Consider the following 25,872-nt stretch of genomic DNA (forward strand, 5'->3'; position numbering starts at 1 on the left):
CCAGAGAAGGGCGACGGAGCTGGTGAGGGGTCTGGAGCACAAGTCTGATGAGGAGCGGCTGAGGGAGCTGGGGTTGTTCAGTCTGGAGAAGAGGAGGCTGAGGGGAGACCTCATCGCTCTCTACAACCACCTGAAAGGGGGTTGTGGGGAGGTGGGTGTTGGTCTCTTCTCCCAAGTGACAAGTGACAGGACAAGAGGAAATGGCCTCAAGTTGCGCCAGGGGAGGTTCAGGCTGGATATTAGGAAAAATGTCTTTCCTGAGAGAGTGGTGCAGCATTGGAACAGGCTGCCCAGGGAGGTGGTGGAGTCACCATCGCTGGAGGTGTTCAAGGAACGTGTGGACGTGGCACTGCGGGACATGGTTTAATGGGCATGGTGGGGTTGGGTTGGTGGTTGGACTTGATGATCGTACAGGTCTTCTCCAACCATAGTGATTCTGTGAAGTCCTGCTGAGCTGCCTCCCAGGGGACTTTAGTAGCTGTCATTACTGGTAGCTCCGCTTTGCCTTGGAGACTTGCTGGGTTTTGTTGCTCAACACAGAGTAAAAGGGACAATGAAGTAAAAAAAACCCCAAAATGTTGTTCCCCTTGAATTGTCTTGTTCTGCCAGACTGGAAGAGCAGTTCTGGTATGCTTTGCATGGCGGAGTTAAAAAGACTTTGGGTTAGGGAGTGGGCTCATCTCTTAACTCAGTCTTCTCTTTTTTTTTTTTTTATTTTTGCTCCTGCTGTACCTTCAGACATGGATGAAGAAGGCAACAGCACCAGCCCTGAGGTATGATAATGCTTTGCTATTATTTTTGGACATATTTATTTCCCTATTAGTATTTCCAGAAGCTGAAGGCTACTGTACCTAATTTGATAACATCTGGGTAACATCTTTAGATGCAGTGATTTTACTTTGAAAGAACCTTTCCTGTTAAGAGTTTTGTCCTTCAGAAATTTCAAGACAGGTCTCATTTTTGAGTGTGTATATGTTTTTGTTGTTATTTTTTTTTTTTACTGCAAACCATTCACACTCTGCTTCATATTCTAAGCTGTTAGCAGAATGATACAATTTAAGTACCTTTTGCTTCAGCAGTATGTTTTTAGCCTAAAGCTGGAAGAATTGCAGAATTCTTTGGCAGCTAGCTCTTCTTGCATTTGTTCTTAATCATAAATACAAAACTCATAGTCCAATCAGGCACATAGTGCTTTTCATAGTAATGAAAGGCAAGGCCTGTGGTAGGAAATAGTTCTTCTCAGAACTGAAAAATACATATAACCTACTTGTATGCAGTTGAAAAATGTTTTGTGAAGATCCAGTATCTCTAGTCAAAACGTAGGTGCATGGACCTGTGTGCTTATGAGCTACAAGGGAGTCTGATGTTCTGGGCAATCCTAATTTTACGGCCTTGCTTTCAGCGCTGATAAGCGTTTGCCACCCCTCCCTAAATGGGGTATGTCTCACTGTTTGCCTTTGATGGCAATGCAAAGTTGTTAAACTCTCAGCAGAGCTGCTTGTTCTGTGCTTAGTACTCTGGATCAGCATGAGCATTATTTGTGTAGCTGTATATTTTTGTTAATTACTTTTAATTCCCATTTTCTTAATGACATTTCAACATCATTGGAAAAAGCAGGCAAATGCTATTTATGCTAATCCATACTCTTAGCATATCATTGCTCCTTTTTTGGATGAAGGGAGGGTCTTATCAGGGTTGTTCCACATGTGTTTTGTCTCCAAGGATTGTTTGAGGCTGTATAAGGCACATGTGAAGTCCTTGAATTTCTGTGCTGCCAGTCGCCCTCCTGAGAGGTCCTGCAGGCTTGGGCTGCTGGGGCCCTATGGAACTGATGACTTCACTGTGATCTTCTCTCAGATGCTGTCATGTAACGATAACTGCTTATGTGTCTCAAGCCTCTGTACGGTTGCAACCTGTCTGCTTGCTTGCTCCGCTTTTCTGGAAGGATTGTCAGTGCTTGAAAAGATACCCCGCAGAGTACGTGGGGGGAATATCACTGGTGTTCGTGAGAAACCTTGCAAGAACCTCTTAGTTTCTCTTGGAGATCTGAATTTCTTCTTTCCCTCATTGCTTTTCTGTATTGAGGCATAAGGGCTCAGTGTGTACATGTGTTTTTTAATTCTTTTGCTCATGAATTTGTTTCTTCTCATGTAGCAGCAATGTGACTGTCAGTTGGCAACTACTATTTTTGATGTTATTTGAGATCATACAGGCCTGGATAGTAGCAGAACTGTACGTGTCCCTGACACTGTCAAGGGGAAATAAATTAAGTGACCACAGTAGATTTCTACCAAGGACTCGCTGTATTTTGCCAGAATGTGTTATACTTGTTGCTAACAAATTTTCAAGTTCTTTTCTTTTTCAAATTCTTGTGACTTTCTGCTACAATCCCACTAATAATAGTGACAGAGTTAGTTTGACTAATGTTGGGAAGATACATTGTCGATATGCTGTGTTAAAGCAACCTAAGAAGACAAACTTAAGCCAACGATTCATTTGTGTTGACTGGTCAGGCAGGAGTTTTATTTGTGCTGTAGAACTGGAACGAACTTCATGAGAGAGACTAGTTTGGCGACTCTCGGCATGCACTTCTTTTTTCTCCTGGTGGCAAAGCTAAAATAAGAGGTCATCCAGATCTGGAACCAAGGGCAAAAACTGGGACCAGAACTTAGTGTGGTACTTAAGATTCAAGTACTTGTAAGGTTCAAGACTTACAGGGGGACATATCTGTCCTTGTACTCAGTTTGTTTCCTACTTGTTCCAGATACTTGGTTTGCTTTTTTCCCCCCTGTTCTGGCAAGTTTTGAGCTGGCATTTGTGAGACTATTGTGACTGCCAGATTGTTTTCCTGAGTAATAATAGTCGGCACAGGTCCCAGGGCTGTGTACCTGAGGTTGGAGTTTTTTCACATGTGCATAATTTTCTTTTTATGGTGAATTCATTCTACTGGTTTATTACGTATTTTCTCAGTCTCATAAAGTCCTTTGTGTTCAGTTCTTGTCCTTGTTGCTCTGAATAACATAGAATCATCAAAAAAAGTTAGCGCCTCACTGTTTGACCCTGGTTTAGGACTATTTAGGAATGTGTTGAACTGTCATCAGTGTAGAACTCTGCTAATGACCCCTCTCCACTGAATGTCATGTGTTTGCAAACTGGGCTATAGTTGAAAGAAAATACAATCAAGTTGTGTTGTATGTGCCAGACCAGGCACTGAGATGTTTTTATGAAGGCTTTTTGCCAGTTGTGGGAAACTAATTTCACCTTCTTTTTGGTGCTAGGCTGTGTTACCAGCAGGTGGAACACGAATTCTTCAGTTTGTAGAAGACAGAATACAGACTACTATGGTAACGTATAGCTTTAATCAACTGGATGAAAGATTGTGTGTGCATAAATAGTGTGTAGCTTCTTGGAAGTTTTAGGAACTCTGCTAAGTCACAGTCAAAGACAGTGTTTGTTTCTTTGCTGTCACTGTGCATGCAGCAGGAATTAATTCCTTTTATTTCATCCCATGTGCATTGAGTTGATCAGCTCACAGATTTTGGGGGGGAAAAGTCCTGAATATTTTGCATGTGAGCTTATGAAAATGCTGAATATTTTGCATGTGAGCTTACAAGTGAGACACTGATGTAGTTTAAACTTTTTGCATGTGTGATGTTTTAGTAAAAAATTAAGTATTTATGAATGTGCTTGACTTTTAGACATCTTGCTGAGCTAAGTGTTCTTCAGCCATCCAGGAAGTACTTAATTTTTCAACTTCAGAAGTTACTAACTTCTTTCCCCCCTGAATTCCTCTCACAGCTGACTGGAATTGCAATTGGAGCTGCAGTCGCATTATTACTTATAGCTATTGTTGTGTTTATCATTTACAGAAGAGTGAAACAATCTAGTAAGTACTCAATAACTGTTTTAAAAGAAGTTTTCTCAGTTATCTTCAATAAGTTATAAGAATAACTTCAATAAGTTATAACAATACATGGTAGATTCTGTGCTGATTTGTAATAATTGCTTGCTGTGAAGGTAGTGGTTCTTGCAGGAAAACAGCTTTAAAAGGATGAAGAACTTGTGTTGATTCACTTACCCAGGTCTGAGCGTAGAATTCATAACTGTCACGTGCAGGATGCTCGAGGTTTTTATTTCTGTAGTGTATGAAAGCCTTAGTATCAGTTGGCATGCAAATAATTTCAACCCTGCTGCGATTTCACTGTTACAGTAATGAGAAACGGGAGAATTAGAGGTTTCCTTTGTGAGATTAAAATTACCAGATCCTTGTATCTGTTTAGAGAGCCTTTTTATCTCCTCCAGTGGTTAGGTAGAGCCTCAAGCCAGCTCTTCCTTAGTCTGGCTTGGCTAACCAGAGTTGGATAGTAAGCTATTTTATGTTGGTTTAAATTCCAAACACTGGCCACGAGAGCTTGCTGCTTAGTAGACAGGAGCCACAGCAGTTATGGAGGTAGCAAAATTGACAGCCTGTGCTCAGTTTTCTTTCCCTTAGCACAGAGCTGCAGATGTTTTCTGATGTAATGCTTCTCTTTTTCAGAACAACTTCAGCCACATGTGCCTCAGTACAGGTTTCGCAAGAGAGACAAAGTGATGTTCTATGGGCGGAAGATCATGAGAAAGGTAAGTTCATCTGGCACGGTGAGAGGGAAGTAAATATTAAAATGCAGTTCGGGAGGTGTTGTAAACTTTGAAATGTTTCACTTGCTTAGCCTGGCCCAGGGCCTTCAACCTATAAAATTTCACTGGAATTTTGGGGATGTTTCAGAGCTCCTGGAATTCTCCCTGAATTGCTGATGGAACAGCAATAGCTTCTCTTTCCGGCCAAACCTTACCTCTTTCAAGAGTATTTGCAGACATTGAGGATAAGGATAAATCTAACTCCACTATGGAGTTGATGTGTTTTAGATAGCTATAGTAATCTGTCTTTCTCAGTATTTAGGATTATGTTCAAGATACTCAGTGCCTCAGGATTGTCCCTTTCAGATAATGACTTCCAGTACTGCTATTACATTGAAAGCAAAGCTGACACCTTCTTTCCGATGTGAGTCTGTCTGTGGAGCAGCTACTCAAATTTACCTTTCTGTAGTCTACCTGTGAAGAGCACTAAGCACTTCAGCATATGAGCCCTTGTTTACTTGTTATGAATTGCAAGTAGGACTTACCAAACTGTCTCATTAGATATTGTTCAAGAGGGGTTTATCCCAAGATTGACTTCTTTGCCTCGGATTGTCACAAGGAATACCACCTGTGCGCTCAGGTTGCTGTCCTCATGTCGTTGCTGTCCTCATGTCGTTGCTGTCCTCATGTCGTTGCTGTCCTCATGTCGTTGCTGTCCTCATGTCGTTGCTGTCCTCATGTCGTTGCTGTCCTATTATTCTGAAAGGTCTCCTCAAGAATTTTCCATTAGTCAGGAATCTGTTTCTCCATCAGTTGGTTAAATCCTTCAAGTCTATGGCTGCCTGTTTGATATTTAGTTCCTTTTTTGTTTGGTTGGTTTTTACTTTCATGTTTGCAAGTGGCTTTTCTTGGGAAATTGCAACAAAAAGGCTTGAGGAAATCTGAACACAGACATTTCCTGTAATGAATTAGATTAATCTTAGTAGGCATGCTAGGTTGTTCACCACTGATTGCCTGGGTTTCATTTAACTGAGAAGATTAATCTTCCTGGTTTTCTCCTCAAAATACATGCTTCCCTTGAAGCTACATAGTGTATGTGGAATGTGAGATTCATTTTTTTCTGACTGATAGTACTACCATGGTCAAAAGAACTCATCTTTTCAGAGGTGTCATGGCTATGTCAGTGCAGAGATTTTGCATTTGGTTTTGTTACAATCTTGTGCAACAGGTCCTGGAGGTCGAGGTGACTTCCTTGTTCAACACTTTCCATACCAAAATCTGTGTAGTAACTTCTTGGACCTCCATATGCAATTTTAGTACACATGATGCTGTTGATAAAGCCTGACTTCAGAAAGCTGCCTTCCACTCAGGTGGGGACTTTGATCCCTTTTCAGAGTTGCAAATGTTTATTGCTTGCTTGTAGTCATCTGTTGAATGAATGATGGTGGATACAAATGGTTAATGAAGGAAAAAGGCTATTTAATTCTGGCTGTGATAAGTGCTTCCTGCCCACTGTCCTGTAGAGTCAGAACGAGGGTGTGGGTCCAGCGGGCTCCCCGACCCAGGGGAGGTGTGGGGCAGGAATGGGACAGGCCTCTTTTGGGATCACAGGCAGAGCGTGGGGTGTCCTCGCTGTGTCCTGTGGGATAACCTACTCAAGTCCAGGTGTGCAGGGCACTTAAAAACAACATCTGTAGAAAAGTAAGATACAGGTAAGTAACCTTGCTTTGTTAGTTAATGGTTGTTGAGGAACACTTCCTCTTGGTGAGCTGCCGCAGCCTTCTGCCTCACACACTGCTGAACTTCGTTGAGGTGAATTCAAATACTTGGACTTAATAATTAGACACCGTGCTGTTTTTAACATTCAGTCGCAGGTCTGTGTTTCATTGTGGAGGGAGGAGATTACTCCCTGAACCTTGCTTTTGCGTTGCAGATCAGCATTTGTGTAGAACTTGGCCAAAAAAGCCCCCAGTGGAAGGAAATCATGTGTGTTGCCAGCAGCTTCTTAATTTTAATATTCTTTAACACAGTTGTTTATGCATAACACACATAAGTAAAGAATGCTTAGAATTTCACTTGGTAAAATAATTTCAGGTAGTTTTTGGTTTGAGGTTTTGGACCTTGCTTTTTGCTTTTATTCCTGAATAAGACATAGAATATTACAAACTAAGTGCTGTTGATTGTACTTCATCTATTTTTGATAAAATACCAAGACTTTAGTTTCAAAAAAATAAAAAAAAGAGCCTCCAAACTAATTAAAGATTTCTATTGTGAGTGAAAATTTTTCCTGGGATTCAACTCCTTGAGAAACAGAGCTAGTAATGTTTTGAAGGTAATTTAATGAGGTGTTTTCTTGGTCTTGCAGTTCCTGCATTTCTCCAGAAGGTGGCACTGAGTAACTGTTAAAAAACCGTAAAAGCCTTGCTGCATGTTTGCGTTGCTGTGTGTCACCAGCTCAAAAACGCATCAGTCCCTAGTTTGTCAGCATCACAGACTGCCATAGGAGTACTGGAGCTTTAAATGTTACTTGCCTGCCCGATGTTGGGTGTTCCTGAGTGAGAACTGTATAGCTAAGAGGTTTTATCCCTCTACCATCCATTACTGCTGTAGTGGTTGCTTATTAAAACCAAAGTATTCTCCACTTGCTTTCTAGAAAGAAAGTGATCCTGGAGTAGGTGTCGTTCCAGTCTTCCAAGGGCTTGTATTAGTGCTTCACTCTGCTCATGTTCTAATGGCTTGGTAGATGAGTTGGGGCCTTTGCAGGGTTGGAACTAGTGGGTTGGGATTTTTTTGGTTTGTTTTGGTTTTTAGTAAATGTTTTTGTTTTCATTACTTCCTCCTAGGTTAGAACTCTTCCAAACTCTCTGGTTGGGAACACTGTGCCTCGCCAAAGGATGCGGAAGCGGGCAAAAGTTTTATTTTTGGCTAAAAGGTACTTGGGCTTTTGGGAAGGGGAAGATTCATGCCATTGAGGCTGGTTTTGTGGGTTTGATTTTTTTTTTTTTTTTTTTGTTCTGTTTGTTTCTTTTTTTGTGGTGTGGAACCTATCCCTAGCATAGCACTTTTCCATAGCTGCTGTTTTCTCACCATCCTGTCAGCTGTGCATCAGCCTAGCATTTTGCTGGAAAGTTTGCTGAAATGGAGTGGTTTATGCACACAGCACTGTCTCTAGTTTTGCTGAAGAAAGGCAGGAAGGTGGAGTGTTACTGTTTTATCTACTTGATAAAGTATAATTTAGTATGATGTGCATTTAGGATTGCAGTCAGCCTGTGGTGTTGATACACAGCCCATACTTAAGACAAATGAGCAGACTTCCTGAACTTTCTGACTTGTGTTTTTCTTTGTAGGATTCTGCGTATTAAGAAGGAGTGTCCAACTCTGCAGCCGAAAGAACCACCTCCCTCTTTGCTAGAGGCAGATCTGACTGAATTTGATGTAAAGAATTCCCATTTGCCATCGGAAGTCCTATACATGCTTAAAAATGTTAGGTAATGTTAAATGGAAAGATAAGTTTGGATTTTGCTTTTGATGGATGTTCAAGTGATCTAAATATTTGGCGGTTTGTGTCAAGTCTTAAATTTTATCGCTGCAGGGTCAGAATCTTTAAGCAGTTGACTGAAAGTTCATCTTAGCATGAGGAAAGAATAAATGACTTCTAATTTTCTAGAAACATTAAAATAGTTGAGTGTGTTTTTTAAAAAAAAAAGGGATATAGATTAGTGGCCTAAATTTGGGGATAATGATCATAAAGCTTTTCTAACATGAAGAGATTTCTGTTAGTACATTTTTAAAATTCCCTTTAGACTATATGAGACTATGTTTTGGTACAGAAAGGCATCATAATTGGTAACTGCTAATTTGATATCATATCGACAGCTCTCTAAACTGCAGAACCTTTTATTTCCCTGGCTAAAAATGTTGCAAACAGAATCCAAGTCAACTTAATCCTCACAGCTTTTTGGTGGGTTTAGAGGAAGGGATGGTCTTTGTGCCTGCTCAGCCAAGTGTTTATATTGCTGACGCAGCAAAGAGGATGAGATTTCAGACCTGTAATTTTGGTTTTGTTTGTCTATGTTCATTTTTCTCCCAATCATGATATGTATGACCTTCAGGACTAAATTATACTGTAATAAAACTGCTATTTAAGTAATCTAAACTTTCTACTGTGGAATTATGATCTCCTATGACTAATTGATGTTGCAGTAGAATTTGATTGATTGATCCTGTTAAATGTGAGCTAATGGAGCTGTATGAAGGGCCCTTCTGGTGCTGTGCACAGAATGACCAGGTTTAAGACATGTATTTCTGTCTGCCTGGTAGTGACTGTTTCAGTTATCGAAGGAGTCCAGTTGCATATTACCTGCAGGAGATGGAATATTCCAAACTTACAAGTACGTGCAGGTATTAGGAATTTTTCCCTTTGTTTTCAGTATTTCTTATGTGTTCTGGTTACATGGACAGGGTAGCTGTACTAAAAGGGAATGTTCCAAAGGGTGATGTTTATCATGCAATGGGTGAATCTATTGCAGGTTTTTATATTTCTTCCCCTTCAAAAGCCATGCTAGCGTTTGCTTGAGGAAGACTGGATATACTTCCTTCTGAGCCTGCTGGCATTGCTCAGAGTGCTGCTCGAAAAGGAACATGGGTATTTACGGTTTTCAGCGTTTCACAGTACTGTTGCACTTCTGCCTTGAAAGTTCTGCTCCTTCTGCCATGCTGTTGGACTGCCATGCAACAACTGACTCTGGGGTTCCTCTGCTATTCGTGCCTGGGGGCTTTGCTAATTTAGGAAGGATTTTCCAAGGGCGGTGGTGATTTTAGGTTTCCCTTTGCATTTTCTTTCCTGCAGGGTCCTTGGCCACTTTGAGAAACCTCTTTTCCTGGAACTGTGCAAGCACATGTTTTTTGTGCAGTTGCATGAAGGTGAATGCATCTTTCGCCCTGGGCAGCTGGATAACAGCATCTACGTTGTGCAGGATGGCAAGCTGGAAGTTTGCATTCAAGAAAGTGTAAGAATAAACTGATCTGTGGTTCTTGAGATAAATCTGTTGGTATGAATCATTAAGCATTGATTAAACTTAGACATTTGAATCACAGTGATTTAGAAAGGATTACTTCCAACCCTTCAGGGCTGTGACATTTATAAAGATCAAGGCTTTTAGCTGTGGTCCCCCACGTCTTAGATTAGAGAGCGAAACGCAATGCTGATTAGTCATTCTGAAATGTCCTCACATACTCTAGTTGCATAGTTATTGAGGGAGGATGGGGTGCAAGATGGGCTTTGCATAGCATTGGAAACAGTCTCCTTTTGGATGGTAGTTATATAAAATAGTTAGGTGTACAGAGCAGGAGAAACCAAGTACACTTCACTCAATAATATTCAACCGTGGTAGTTAGTGGGTTAGATAGAGAGGGAAAAGAAATGATGGCTTGTTTTATGGGTGAGTCTCAAAATGTTGAGTGCTAGCCCTTGTGATCCCTTCTGCTAGTTTAGATTATTATTTTTTTTTCCTTCTTCCTGGCTGAACTTTGAGTTTGGCTTTAATGTGTGAACAGTTTTCTGATGGCTGAAAATGCAGGGGTTTTGTGTTTGTAAATTATCCCAAATTTGCTGATTTCTGTATATTTTTGCATTTTGCTGATCTTTGTTTCATACTACCTCTTGACATGTAATCCCTCAATAAAGGGAGCCAATTCTGTCTCAGGGTGAAGGAAGTGTTTTTTTAATTGGTTGTTACATAGCAAAGACAAGCAGGTCGCATCTACCCCTAGACAAAACTGGCTTTTAGTTTCTTCTAATTTAACACTTCTAGAATTGTGGTTTAAAACTTTGGTGGTTTGGATTAGCACATTTCCATCAGAGCAGAGAGAAAACAAGCATCCAAGTTATAATGGGGGACCATTTCTTTTAGGGCTGCTCAGAGTATCTGGGAGAATGAGAGCAAGTTAAGCTTTCTGAAATGCTCCATATATGCCAAATACGCAAGTGTGAGCCTGCAGTAAGCTTCTATCCTACACTTGCAGGATGGAACAGAAGTGGTTGTTAAGGAGGTGCTGGCAGGAGACAGCGTCCACAGCCTTCTCAGCATTCTTGATGTTATCACGGTAAGTTCTTGAATGTGCAGGTTCTCTGCAATGCCGCTTCATGTCACAGAGCCTGTCAGGGGAAGTAGACTTTGACTATTGCTAGGAAAGAATCAGAATGGAAAAACCTTTCTTTGTCCAATTCTTTTCCTCCTCCCAGGCGCTCACAGCAATAAACTTAGCTCTGTGGTGTGTTAGTTGTTTGTGAAACATATATGCTCGACAGTGTAACACTGGCTATTTCTGCTAAGCAGTAAGATTTGAATTATTCTCTTTATGGCTGGAAAACTGAAGTACGGTTTGATTTGCTCAAGGTCACAAAGCAGTCAGGAGGAGGACCAGGTTAGGGCCCAGAAGTCCAGGCTTTTAAACTGTTTGATTTGTTACTTACTGAATTTATTTTTATTTAGTCTAGTGAAAATAACTCTGACAGTTGTTATTATTGTAATTATACTGTGACACCAGTTGATGGATTTAATTTTTTCCTAATATGTTAGTGTCGCTGGTGACCATCTGAAGGTTGTGCTCTTTGGCAGGCGACAAGATGAGCTAAATGCTAGCTGGTCGTCTTTATTGCACAAATTAGTGGTGTGGATTTTGTTTCAGTTGGAATTACGTTGATGGTTTTGCTGAAATTATCACAGTGCATCTGTTTAGGAATACCTAAATTGAAGGTGGTGAATTCATCATCTTCGATGATACACAAGCACTTAAAGTGCTTACTTGAAGAATTTTGATAGCTGAGGGGATGAAGATAATCTCATCAGTAAGTTGTTCATAGTTGACCTTGTATCATGTTTCTCTTCTGCTTGGCTGCCTCCCTTCGTTAAAAGATACTGTTACTCTATGTATAAGTAGTTTTAATGATTCTGTAAAGTGTTCTTTGCCACTTTTAGACGCAAGCAGATATATAAATGTATAATTTCCATAAACCCTATCAAAAGTGATAAACAATTTTTAAGCATGGTCATGCTTTCTTTGGCAGAAAGTAATGGCATGTGAATAATTGGACTGTACAAGTCTAGTTCTTGCTGTCAAATCCATATTAATAGCAGATTTAGTGGTATCTTTGCCCTTGTCACTTCCACCAGTAAATTTTCTTAATGGCAATATTATAAAGAGCAGGACCACCGTATAAGAACGTGAATACTAGTCATGTTCTTTTCCTATATTCTTTTTGAGTAAACAAATCCTCCTTGTACAACAATGGTTTGTGGCTTTGGTTTTTTAAAGGGTGGTTGCCATTCATCTTGTGGGTTTGGGGTTTTGTGTTGGTTGGTTGGTTTTTTTTTTTTAGTTCTCATTCTGTCATTATTTCTCTTTCTCATTAGTTATACCACTGGTAAATCAGAAAATAAAAATTATTGAAAGTGTGTTGAAAAGAGTTATCAGCGTGCAGAAGAGTATATAACCAGAAACTTGCAAATTTTTTTGCTAAAGTAACTTATTCTCATTTATTTATACAACTCCCTCTTTTCTCCCTTTTTTCCCAGCTTTGTGAACTGGTTGTTTTATTTCTGTTTTTCCTCTTCCTTATGCTCCTTGCTGACTTTAGGTATAGGAGTAGCATGAAAATGGGCAAGGAGAGAGAAAGTAGCACTGATCAAAATAGAGGAGACTTTGCAGTGGCATTCCAAGTTAGTGAATGAGTCGTAGAACTTCCTGCAGATACCACGACCTTAATTAAGTTTCACTGTACCACCAAACACATGGCTCTGACATGAAGAAAGAATTTATTCAGAGAGGATTTGAGTTGTCTGAGCTGGATTTCTGATTTTTTTTTTTTTTGATTGATTTTGTAACATACAACATCAGGCTGGTCCCCCACTTGGTTGAGAGATGTGTAAGAAAATTGAGGTTGCTGCAAGAAGTGGCGACCTCTTGTTGGATCTAAAAGAAAGGTGACCTGAGAAGTACTTTTCTAATTTAATTTCCTGTTTTTTTAAATTGCGAAGTCCCCTCAGATCTATTAAATACAAAGATACCAGCTGTGACATAAGCGATTTGTTCTGTATTTCACTTAATTCTGAGAACAGATAAATGCTGCTTTCTCAAAACTTGAAGGAGAAATTGGAGGCTTTGAATCCAGGGAGATGCTAGCCCTTTCCTGGTATTTTGGAACAATTCTGTGTTGTAGTTAATCTGACTCTGAACTGATACTGCCTCAAATATTAAAGAAGTCTCTGAAGTGAATGTAGTTGATGTCCATGCGAGTGTTTCCAGCAGCTGTTGCTGAGTGCTCACTCTGCCCCTGCGTGCAGTCAGATCTGTTTCCGGAATGGCGATTTTTTTTCATTCAGAGTTAAATGGGACAAATAGAGACAGCGTTTGATGCTGATTGCTAGGGCTTTGGGTTTTACTCTTCCTTCGTCCTCCATATGGAAATGGTATTTGGAAAACTGAGCATGTGGCATAGTTGGAATGAAAAAGAAGAGACCAGGAGGAATATTGATCAATTGCCAGTGACTGAAGGGAAAAAAAATTACAATCTGAGGATTAAAAGAAGCTGAAAAACCACTTGGATAAAAGTGAGCCTGCAGGGCTCAAGTCTGTTTAAATGACAGTGGACAAGATGGATGAGGTTATAAAGAAGCAATTGATTGCTGCAAGAACTTTGGGTTGCAGCAGTCTTGGTGTGGTGCAAAGGATGGCAGGTAGGAGTGCAGGAAGGTGAAATCCAAGCAGTAGGGACGGAGAGAATATGACAGATTTTTGGGTACAAAAAGGAGTTACCACTCCAGGTGGGAGAATGTAAGGCACCTGTGTGTCTTGTAGCAGATTTCTTAACCAAATTAGTTTGATTTGGTCATTAGCTGTCATCTGGATTCAACTACTACTTTAGCTGTGACATTTGTCACCTACAATATTTAACTACTCCACAGCTCTTAGAACAAGGCAGAAGTAAATAGTTATCAGCACTGAGAACAAAAAGTTTTCTGTTGAAAAACCCTAGTTCACTACTGATTATAACTTAACTGTTCCTTGTGACCTCAGTGTGTGATTGTAAAATAGTGTAATTTAAATGCGGTATTCTCCATGTGTGGCTGATTACATTCTATTTGAGAGAACTGACAATTACAGGAACATTTCTTCTTTGCATTTCTCTGACAGCTTTTAGCATGTCCCAAACCGATTAGACATGATGGTTGGCCCTTTCAAAAGCAGGCTGCTTTCATGCAGTTTTTTCAAAAAGGAAAAATTATATGCTGAAAAACCGGAGGGATGGGCTGTTCTTTGGAGAAAAAGGCTGCTGCATCATTATCCATTATTATCCTTAAACTGGTTTTCTGACAGACTGTCAGCATTGGTCTATCCTCAAGCAAGCACTGTTCAGAAAAACACCCAAACACTTTACTGGGTAGAATGTAGACCATATAAACATGAGATACAGTGCTTATTTTGCCCTTTTGAGTAACTGCTATGGAACACTGTTAAACTTAATGCTTATCCTTTGTCCAGCGACTAAAGATTTAATAGATTTCTTTAGTTTGTCGCTATGTATTTGGTATAGAGATTGGTAGGAAATGCAGTTGATGGCAAGTTTAGGGATGTATGTATTTAAAAGCAGACTATATAAGTTTTCTTTTACATTTGAGTATAAGGAGAATTCCAAATGACTTCTTCATCTAAGGCCAGGCTTTAAACTGGCCTGTAAAAGAGGAATGTTGCATTTATTTTTGGGTACAGCAAAAGCACAGAAATGTAATTTGTTAATTTCTTTACTCAATTAAAAGAAACTCAGGAAAACTGAGGATGCCTGGTAGCTTTGCACTATAGGTCAAAGAGATGTTTAAAATTTCAAATCCCTCAGGAACTTGAAAATCAAAGCTATTAATATCATCCTCAGATTTTATAAAAAGGTCAGCTGAAGTTGGTGTAATTAAGAAATTGATTCCAATTAATTTAATTTAATTATAGAATCTGCTTCTACGTGACTTCCAGACCAGCAAGGCAGACAGAGCTGTAGCTTTATTTTCCAGAGTGGTTGTAGTTGTGTAGAATGTATCTTGTTTGGTTTTGCTGTGTTCTTTAGGCAGAAATTCTTTTGCAGTGATTGTGTTTAGTTGTCTGATGCTCTGGAAGACTTGCAAGTTTTTTTGTTTGTAATTGGCATTCAACATCTGTGTGTTTAGTGTTTGGAAAAATTTGCTTTCTGCTGCTCAGGAGAAATGAAAGCTTCAGAAGCTGTAAGGTGACTATGTTAAAGTAGAAACTCCATTTCGTCCTTAGCTCCTGCTCCGTACCACAGAAGGACTCCTTTTGTCCTAGAAATACTGGATAAATCAGTGTTTCAGTATTAGTAAATGAATTCATGACTTAGAGATATTCATTTCGGAATTTACTAATTGGGTAGAAGGGGTGTCGTCCGGAGTTTTTTATCCAAGTGTTTGGCACTAGATATTTGTTAAAATCTGTTTTGATTCAAGGGGGAAAAATCCTAAACCAGAAGCTTGCCTTCCAGTGTAAAAATCTCTGTATTCTACCCACTTACAGTTTTATCTTTCATTGGTTTATTAATTCTCCATCTGTTCTTCGAGCAGCTCGGGATGGTCTTGACCCAGTTTATCTCAAGCAAAGAGAAGCTGTTTGGCTTTGTCATTTGGAATATTTCATATATCTATATGAAGATACCTATATATATCTTAGAACACAAGAATTCTGCCTGGTTTTTGTCTTACTCCATTATGTATGTAATTACCATACAATTTTGTTATATTGTATTTTTGGCTGATTGTGTGAGACATGACTGTTATTCCAGCAAATAGCTTGTTTGTCAGTACAGATAATAAAATCAACAAAACCTCTTTTCTCTGCAGTCTTGAATAGCTGGAAGTTGAAATACTTCGGAAGCCTGGCTTCGTCTGTAATAAAACTGTAGCAGGGTTGACAGACTAGCCAGTTCCCCTTAACCTGGTACACCTTCTTGCAGCTCTTATTTCTCTACCTCTGTCTCTGTTTAATGCTAGTGAAATTGCTGCTGTGAATTCCCCTGACGGTGCTGCCCTCATTACACCACCTGTAGGATATGGAGCAAAAGTTCAAGGCTTTTTGTGGTCAGATGATGTCTGTCAAGCATATACAATATCAAAGTAGAAATTTGGGAAGCAATTGGGAAGAATCGGGTCAGATAATTGGTGGATTAACTTTGTGTCTCTGAAACTTTCTATTAGGGTCACCCCGCTCCTTATAAAACAGTATCAGCCCGAGCAGCCGTTCCGTCCACTATACTGCGACTTCCAGCAAGTGCCTTTCAAGATGTCTTCCAGAAATACCCTGAAACTCTTGTTAGGGTGGTACAGGTAAGCTTTGTTGTTAAGTAGAATTGGAAGGGGAAAAAAAAAAAGTCACTCTAAAGTTACAAAGAAGACATTTTGAAGTTCAGCAAGCTCATCATCCTTTTGCAGACATGGAACTGTTCAGTATAGCTTCTTTTCAAGATTTGGACTAGTTAGCAGAACTCGCTCTTAGAGTCCTAGACTTAATGATCTTGGCATTAATCATGTACAGGAAGGAATAATTCATTCAAATATATGTGTATACACACACACACACACACACATATATATATTGAATCAGTTTCTGCATGTGATAGCCTCTCGAATGAGCCTGACCTGCGCTGTAAGCTCGTTGGTCCTGGTGGAGTAGCATGTGCTGACATGGGCTCTGCATCCTGGTTATGGACCAACAAGGCTTCAGAATGGCTTGAAGTATGGAAAAGACTGTCGCGTATTCTGAAAAAAGACTGATGTACCCTCAGAAGCTGTTTGTTGAGGGGTGATGCTTTGCAAAACTAACCAAATTCGGACTGAGATGTGAATTTCCACTTCGGAAGCAATTGTCAGCATCTGAGGAAAAAGCTGTGTTTCTTAATAGTTCACCTTCCCTCGCTTTGCAGGAGCTTAGGCAGTTCTCAAGTGAGCACTGCAGATATGTCTTGCACATCCTGCAAGCGGAAGCTAGCGCAGGGACTAGTTTATTAACGATTTCAGTTTGGAGAGTTTGCCAGGTGGTGCGTTGTCCCACAGGTATAATAGACAAATGGGTGCGTGTGACCTGATCATCATTCTGGTCTCTTTTACTATCACTTCTAAATCTTCTTGTCCTTGCAAACTGTTCTGGTATCTGGATGATTTATGAGTGACACATGAATCTCCTAATACTGATGGTTGAGGAGAACAGATCATTATACCAATTTAATTTGCTCCGTGAGAGCTGATACAAAAGAGACGATGGCTTAAGAGCGGGAGTAAGCTGCCAGGACGGAGGAAGGTCAGGTGGCAGTGATGTCTTATGCTAGTTTGGGGTGTTTGTAGAGCAGTAGCACAGGCCCTGTATGGGGAAAGCTGGAATATTTTTTTTTAATAGGGGGGATGGGGAGGGGGAAATGGAAGCAAATGCTTTTATTTCAAGGCATGTTTATCATTAATGTTTACAGAAAACAAAAAGCATTATTTGGTGTTTGGGAGTAAGACTTTGGATTCTTGTGGCATCAAATGATTGTGAAGTCTTTGGTAAATTACTTGAATCTATTTTTGCCTCAATTTATCAACTGCTAAAAAGGAATTTCAGCTTAGGGCACGGTCTGTACTTTATAAAGTGCCTTCAGGTACTCTGGTACATAACTGCATTCAAATGCAAGAACAAGTGTGGGAGAATGCTAAATCCATTCCTATTGCTTCTTGATTTCCCATTTCTAGATCATCATGGTAAGGCTGCAGAGAGTGACATTCCTCGCTTTGCACAACTACCTTGGTCTGACTACTGAGCTTTTCAATTGTGTAAGTCTGGGGTACATTTTATCTGCTTTTCCTATGCAGCCTGTCTGTGACTTGGCACAGAGAGGTTTTCCTTTTTTTCGGAAGACCATAAAGCAAATGTTACATATTAATTTAATAATGACAGTACTTGAGAAGTAAGGTACTTGCTATAACCAGCCCATAAAATCTAGCTGACGCTGACGCCTGGGGAATTGGGGGGAGGGGGGCAAGCTTAAATTTCAAAAGTTTGAAGAAGTGCATCACTTCAAACTGGTGCATGTGCATTGCTGTGGACATACATCAGTATGTTTCAGCACTCCTGACATTCATTAATGATACTGAGTCATGTCTACCTATAACAGTACAAAGGATGATGTACCCTTGCTGGCAGAGGATCAGGTCAGGGAATGCTTAAGCAAACTGGACATACATAAGTCCATGGCCATGATGGGATGCACCTAGGTGTGCTGAGGGAGCTGGCAGATATCATTGCAAGGCCACCCTCGATAGTCTTTGATTGCTCACCGCAACCGGGAGAAGTACCCCAGGGGTCAATACAGGGTCCAGTCCTGTCCTGTTCAACATGTGTGAGCGTGTGGTTTATGTTTGCCTTTTCACCTTGCTTCTTGCAGCAGAGCCAAGCCATCCCGCTCATCTCTGTGGCAAGTGTAACATCTGGAGGAGGTTCGAGCAAAGCAGTAAAAAGACAAGCGTCTAATGTATCGGACGAAGATCGTGGAGAAAAGCTTGAAAAAGCTGGGGAAGCTCTGGAAATGGGTAATGTTTCTGGAAATGTGTAGTAACTGTTCTTTGTGATGTTCTTTAATTGTCCTGCTATTCATCAGAAGATTTTTATTTGATTTTTTTATTTGATATTTGGTATTTTTATTGATAGTTGGGGATTGTCTTAAATCAGTTTCAGGTTTGAAGTCCTTGGATAGTCCTTAGCTTTAATAGGGAATTATTACTGTGTTGTTAATGATATCAAGGGGTGAAGGAGAGGGGAAAAAAAGTGGCTCGTAACATTGACTTCATAGGAAGAGCTGTGAAAATTCTGCACTCTAGATACTAGTAGAAGAATTGCTGGATACATGTAGGATTTCAGGTTGAAGTGTCAGTATAGAAACTAAACCTAGGAAAATAGACTGAGTTGAATTTTGCCTCTGAACCTAAAAAATTTTTTTTAATTAAATTGAAAGCAGGAAGCAGGTTTAAACGATGTTTAACATTGGTGTTTCAAAACCTTTAACACAGCCTTTAATAAGTTTTAAAAGTGGATAGTGGGAGGTTCTTGCTGTCAGTGAAATTTATTTTATTAGGGAGTGCCTTGTGTTTACATTTGTGTAACTTTTTATTTCTAAATTTCAGATACGCTGAAGATTTCTGGTACAGAAAACCCTGAGCATGTTTTCAGAAGAAGCCTTTCTTCACCTCCCTGTGCAGGGTCTGCAGAGGCTTCTAGTAAGTAGTGCTTCGGAAAATTGTGGGGAATACGTAATGTATCTAATCATATGGGGGAAGGCGCATGTTCTCTGGAGCACTGGGTTAGATAATCTTCCTGTTTGTTAGCTAATCATCTTGCAGTAGTACTGCTTCCTAACTCATTTGTCAAAAATTTATTTTCTGAAGGAACAAATGGACTATTATCTAAGAGAGCATTCCCTTGCATTAGCAATGGGGAACAGTACAGTAATTTGGCTACTGAGAGACCTGCAAATGAAGAGCTTTATTAATTGATGTAACTGAAACAAAGTGAGTTATGATGATATGCTATCATCTTTCATGCAAAAGATGACACACGATTCTTGCTTGGCTGATTATCCCAAAGAGCACATTACATGGCTTTGTTGCTTTTAGAGGAATGTTTTTTGAGTGGGTAATAAAGGTGATTTATCATTGAGTGCTCTGATGAGACATTTATGAGGCTGAGCTGTTTTGATGCTGCAGTATTCATTTCTGTGAACTTCAGTTGTCTCCGCTGTAGACATTTTCCTCTGACCAGTTGTTTAGGTTAGCTTTATGTTCAAGGTAGAGAAACTGGAACTTGTTGGGTGAACCATAAAAGGAAGGAATCTGTCTTTTGTTAGCTGAGTACCAACTGACCATCTTGACATTGTTGTAAGGTCATGCTTAGATACTGTAGTAATTATGGAGGTAGTGTTAATAGAGAAGTCATATAAAGTTTGATCATTGGAATAAAGGTAGCCTGGATACTTTAGAAGATACATGTATTGCTTATATTGACTATTTAATGGTTTAGGAAGTAAGAACATACTGTGGTGGGTTAGAGAGTACAGACACAAGGAGAGAGGAGGGAGACAGGCTGAGGGAGCCCTCAGCGTTGACGGCTTTCCCCAATGTAAGTTTTCTAACACTTGTTGCTATCAAGTTAAGTTGGTGGTATATATAGAAGAGAAGAATGGGCAGTAGGTTTTCTTATCTCTCGCTTTGGTTTTAACAATAGAGAGATGATTCACTTCCTCTTCAGTTTCTGCTGTGCAAATATACAATGTCCCAGTTAGTTTTTCATAACTTCCATGTTACTGTCCAGAGGAATGGATGTGGTAGAGAAGTAGGATTTTGGCTAGTTATAAGTAGATCATCTTTCTGAACCAGGGAAACGAATTAAGGGAAAATATTGAAGTGACCCATGCAAGACTTGGCTTTATTGTCATGTGTTAGGTTGTTTTGCACTATGCATTTTAAAATGTACTAGCAGACTTGATTCAATGGTGAATTCAGTAATGCTTACTTGAGCCTTGGAACACAGCCATTCCCCCCCCAGGTGAATACAGTAGTTCAGCACGATTTGCCTATGCAGCCCTGTAACGCTTTTAAGGTAGAGTCCGTGCGCGTTCCTAGAAGCTTTTATGTAGAAGGATCCCTGCATACTTAACAGTGAATATGTCCATTTGTCCTTCCTTTCTCCTTTTATGTGTTGTAAGAGTTATGGCAGGGTACCCAGAGCTTAGCGAAGAGAAAATTAATTTTGACTGACAGAAGAGCATATCTAATTGGGTAATTATGATTTGCCTCAGTTAATGGAGCTGGTTTCTGCTCACTGCACTGGGGTTATGGTCACTTTTTAGCTTGTGTGGAAAGTACCTTGATGTCTGTAGTGAAAAGATCGAGATCTTGCTTCAGATTCTATTCTACTACCATACTGTGTATTCAGACTCCATGGGAATATTGATTATGTTGATTATTGATTCAGAGAAGAGAGAACTGTCTGTTATTAGAGTCATACAGGTGCTATTATCTCAGCATCTCTTTGATTTGCTTGGCTCATTAGAATTAGCAAAACCTGCTAAAAATGACTTCAGGGAAAATATTTTTGCCTCAGTTTCCCCTGAGGTTGGGATGTAATTTGTTCTTTTGTTTTTTGTAGTTATCTAACTTGAAACAAATCAGTTGTGTAGATGAGGAAATATGATCCTGCCAACTGACGCTGCTCTACTTTTTAAGTACACTAACCCTTTACATGGAGAAAGATGCAATTAAGTCATGTGGAGTATCTAGGCTGGTGGACAGAAGAATTAGATGAACAAAATAAAACAATGGGATCTTTTGTATGTGATAACTTCATCAGTTTTATTGTTCCTGGAAATAAGTGTTCCCAACTTAATTTTTTTAAGGTTGAATAGCAGTTATCATTTATTGGTTGGGTTGTTTGGGGATTTTTTATAAAGAGTTAGGAGAAGCTGCTTTTCCTTCTTCAAAACCAAAGCTGTGACCCTACAGCATACATGCAGGAGCATAGGACCACCCGCCTTAGGGAAAGCAGGAGGTTCAGTGAGCGAGTACTTGGAAGGGAAGAGGCGGCTGAAACACGGCCAGGCACTATGTCAGTTGCCATTGTTCTTGCGGTGACTTCCAGACCAGCAGTGTGTGGGATACCAGCGAGCATGTGTTCATCAAACAGGACTGCATTCCACTCTTGAGTTTCCCACTGCCTTCTGTTCTTTTGACTCAACGGTTCTAGTTAAAGCTTGTTCTACTGTTCCTTTCTAACTCCCGTTTGAGCAACAAGACAGTTTAATTAATCACTGTGTGGGAAGCTTATATCTGCGACTGAGATGAAGAGTTCTGCTTTGAATAGAAGTCTGGTAGACATAAGCTTTCACTCTTAGAATGCCTCCTCTTTTTCCTCTTTCTGATTTTTTTAATAAGCAGAGCTATGTAGAGGATGCTTTTCATGCCTACATGCCCATTATCAGATTATTTAGGTTTAACCTGAGAAGTGTGTGTTTAGATTTAAAATGCACTTGGTGTATTGGGGCTTAGTAATTATGGTGACACTGTGATTTGTGGGGCAGTATTACTGACAGGTAGTCAAATCAGCCCATATGGTGTTGCATGCTGCTATTTCTACTATCCCAGCTTTTTTGTTTATAACTAATTTAGGGTCTTTAATGTTGCAATGTGTATGAAATTCAGTTAGTAGCATAAACGGCTTTTTTTTTTTTTTTTATCTTATGGTTTGTAAGTTTTGCTTGATGACACTCTTTGGGTCAACTTGTTGGGTTGCTTGTTTGGAGGCTGATCATTAAATGATGTTATGACCCCAGTGGCAGATGTAGATTTACTGCATGCAAAGATTTGTTCATATTTGTAGGTAACATGGAAAAGAGTACTCTGAGGTAGATCTTAATCCTTGGGCCAGTCAGATTCTCTCCTTGTCCTAGCTGGGGTGGAGACAGGAGTCAAGCTCCTTCAGAAATAAAATAATTGTGTTTTAAAAATTAAATTTATGGACAGCTGTTCATGGGAGAGTAGTATTTTCTCATGATCATATGTAACAAGGGTGTAAATATAGGGCAGCACCATGTTTCCAAAAGCTAACTTTCCAAAGATCAGGGCAGTCCTGGGCAAACTCAAATGTGTGTGTGTGTGTAGAGGGGGAGGATGGGGGAAGAATTCCAAATTAAAAATTTGAGCCCCTTTGGAGTTTGTTAGGTAACAAAATTCAACAGTCAGGAAAGACAATTACTTTTACTAAGGGCCCATCCTATTTTTGAGCAGCAATTTGTATTTAAAAAAGCAAAAGTATAAGAACAATGTAGTAACAGAAGGACAAAGGCGTAAGGGAGAAAATTTAAACTTTTCTGAATACAGTATATTTTTGAGATCTGTTAGGCATAGAAATATGATAGAAATGATTATAGGTTTATTTGTTAAAGGAAATTGTAATCTCTGCATGATTCGTAAACTCATCTGTAAATTGTCAGGCCGGTATGTGGGTATCCTGTTCAAGGTAATTAAATAGGAAGCGTTTCCCAGTTATGTTTATGTTATTGATTATCTCAGATAAGCTCCTGGAAGGTGGATGGGGCAGCCAAGGACCTAATACAATTAAGACGTATTAAAACTGGGAAGTAAGGAATAGAAGTTGTTAGTGACTTCAAATTTATGAATGAAATGAGTGAGACCTGTAGGGGAATTCCTTATGTATCTCTCAGCATGTGGTGAGCATTGAAAGTTTGGACAAGTTGTAGGAAAGATCTGAAATGATTTTGAGCATCAGGGGGAATGCTTTCTATAGGGAGACTTTAAGAAGTTGCTGATCATAATATTCTCCCTATGAAAGCTCTTGCAATATATAGGGTACAAAAAAAGTTCTTTGGTTCAGTGGAGAACAGGTTAATAAGAATCATTTCCTGAAAACAATGAGGAAAATCTGTTTGGTGGATTTGCTTCTTCCTGATAATCTTCAGATCCGAATGAGTCTCTTATATACCCCAAAATAATTATTGTACTCTGTACAAGACTGGATGTGGGAATTTTGGGACATATTGTATACATGAGCTCAGATGAGAATATTTAAAGTTCCCACAGATCTTCGAGGTCAAAAGGAACTGGGGAATAAATAAGAATATGACGATGCCACTTTTTATTTTACCCTCAGCTTCAGAAACGAAGAAACAAACAAACAAAAAGTTACTCAACTTCATGTTCTATCTGCTATTTCTGAGAAACTGTAATAAAGGAGGTGCTTACAAAAAGAATTTTATATTGCTCCTAGATAATTCCAGCGGTGCAAAGTCGGACATGGACATGGCCTATGAAAGAGCCAGAGTGCATTTTGGCTCGGAGGATACTGCCAGCAGTCCTGTTGTGGGCAAGGTGGGTCTTCTCCTCTGGAGACTCCAGCATGTTTCTTGCATTGTACTTCCTTACTCATCATTATTTTTGAGTAATTTAAATGTTTTCTCCCTTACTTTGAAACGCTGCCCTTGCAGCTCTGTACGAATTGTGGTATTTGGTGGTCTTGTATCGGTGTGTTTTAACTTACAGTTGTTTCAGTAGATTTTGGTGACTGTTCAGGCTTTTCAATGCAGATCTTGAAACTCTGTGGAGATTCCCTTGGTAAGTAATGGGAAGGCGCTGCTGCAACTCCTTGATTTTAGATATTGCCTTCCTCTGACTCATGAAAAGGATTATGTGGAAAGGTGAATTTTTCAGACCATGCTTTATTTGTGAGAACTACTTTGCAGCATGAAATTAAAAACTTGTATCAGCCTGTGAACTTCCTGTAGGTTTTCAGTCATGATATATAAATCTGTTTTTCTTTTTGTGGTCTGCTTTTTATGAATACTGGCCTGGAAGTTAGGAGCACAAGTATGCTCTTGAATTATAAAAATGCAAACCAAAATCGGAAGAGAAACTGTGGCTCAGTGTGACCTTGACAGACATTTTATCTTTTCCTCCATCTTTGTATACAGTGTTGATCAAGTTTTAGTTCTATCAAGCTGGCAGGGGCCCGGTTTCTGAAAAGTCTCTTATTCTTCCCTTTCGCAAGCTGTGATGAGTAACTTCGTTTGACTTGAGTGTCAAGCTTTGCAGAAAAATACAAGGATAATGAAGTTAGCAAGCTGTTGGTTTTTTGGAAACCTAGCTTTTTTTTTCAGGCCACCAGTTGTGGTGGATAGAGAACGCAGATGATATGGCAAGTTTTTGCTGGGTAGGTGCCAATTATGACATCTAAACTGATCCTTGTTGTGTATCTGTTCTTTGCAGTCGATATTGAAGAAGACTGTGACGGTGACAGAAACTCCTTCAGCAGTTTTCCATTATAGTGCTGTGCAAGATTCCTGTAATAGCAAACATATTGATGCCATTGTCGAAGCAGCGAAGAAAGACCTTTCAACCTTGATGAAACTTGATGTAAGTTATTGCAGGAAAAAATGGCTTTGTTTTTGCTTTTCATCTCATTCTGCCAGGCACTAGAGAGCAAATTGTCTCCCTAGTACACTGTAGACTAGCTGAATGTTTTATTCTCTAGTCTGTTGAAGTTATTAGCAGGACTGAAATAAATCTGAATTATTCTGCCATTTGAAAAGACCATACTGAAATGCACTACATGAATCTTTTCTCACTGCTTATAGGTTTATCCATGTGAGAAGTAAACATGCAATTTCTGCTGCCTTGTAATTTTATGCTCTCACATACTGTGTGAGGAAGTTAGGTAAAGGCGTTCAGGTGGTTGCTGAATCTATTAATTCTGTTGGCATAGCATCCAAGTGCCTCATTTGATTTTTGGAATTGCATCTCTGTATTTGGCCATTGGCTATGAGTGCATGTCACAGCTGAGTGACTGTGCCATGCCCATTCCAAGTTAAATGCTTGGTGTCCTTGCAGTCATTATCACTGAGCTCAGCCATTGCTTCTCACCTTCATGTTGTAAGAAGGAATGAAAATGTTTGTTTACATTGTACCTGTGATTCCCGCTGCATTTCATTAGAGGTGTATCTGTTCATGCAGCTAATCAGACAATTTGGGAAAATTGTACATCTGTCTAAATCAGTTGCAGATATCCTAGTTTTATTACAGCGTGTATTTCAATAACTCGAGTCTGATGCTGCCAGAGGCCTGGGCACAGCTGGTGCAGCCGCCTCCTCTGCTTTAAGAGCTTCACCAAATGACACTTGCTAGAACTTAAAGGATTTTACTTTTGGATTTTAACATTCCTTGCTGACTTCCAAATTATTCCCCTTGCAACTTCAAAATCTGGGTCTTCATCTTTAGCTACCAGTAGTGAGGCTCGAGATATAAGCAACAACGTAGAGCATGTTTGACTAAGGGGTGCAGTGCTGGCTGTTAGTCTGTAGGAGACTTAACTGTCTTGTTACGTTAATTTTCATTTTTTTCAAGGATTTATATCCTCATGAAAGGCTACAGACTATTTTAGAAGAAGTTCTTGTTACAGCTAGAGTAAAGTAGGACTAGGTATTTTCATCTGTTCTGTTCAGGCCTCTGTTCTTGATAGGACTGGCCTCAGATGCCGCTTGTGACAAAAGTTTGTATCCAATGTACAGCTGATGTTTTCCTTTTTAGACCTATTGGATCACGAGCAAAAATTCCAAGATCACTGAAGCTACAGATTACAGCACTTTTTTTTTTTTTTAAATTTAGA

The 25,872-nt window shown here is 39.6% G+C and overlaps 1 protein-coding gene across 1 annotated transcript in view; it reads left to right on the forward strand.

Moving 5' to 3' along the window:
- PNPLA7 (patatin like phospholipase domain containing 7) overlaps positions 1-25,872 on the forward strand; it is a 126,251-nt gene that overhangs the window by 679 nt on the left and 99,700 nt on the right. The window contains 14 exon segments of the mRNA XM_059828765.1: positions 739-773; positions 3,279-3,344; positions 3,799-3,886; positions 4,538-4,620; positions 7,461-7,549; positions 7,965-8,105; positions 9,467-9,626; positions 10,642-10,722; positions 15,873-16,001; positions 17,400-17,480; positions 18,092-18,236; positions 18,828-18,920; positions 23,482-23,582; positions 24,477-24,623. Of these exon segments, the coding sequence (XP_059684748.1) occupies positions 741-773; positions 3,279-3,344; positions 3,799-3,886; positions 4,538-4,620; positions 7,461-7,549; positions 7,965-8,105; positions 9,467-9,626; positions 10,642-10,722; positions 15,873-16,001; positions 17,400-17,480; positions 18,092-18,236; positions 18,828-18,920; positions 23,482-23,582; positions 24,477-24,623 (1,437 nt within the window). The 5' untranslated portion in view covers positions 739-740.

Source organism: Gavia stellata, chromosome 24 (genome assembly GCF_030936135.1).
Source record: "Gavia stellata isolate bGavSte3 chromosome 24, bGavSte3.hap2, whole genome shotgun sequence".
Taxonomy (NCBI): domain Eukaryota; kingdom Metazoa; phylum Chordata; class Aves; order Gaviiformes; family Gaviidae; genus Gavia; species Gavia stellata.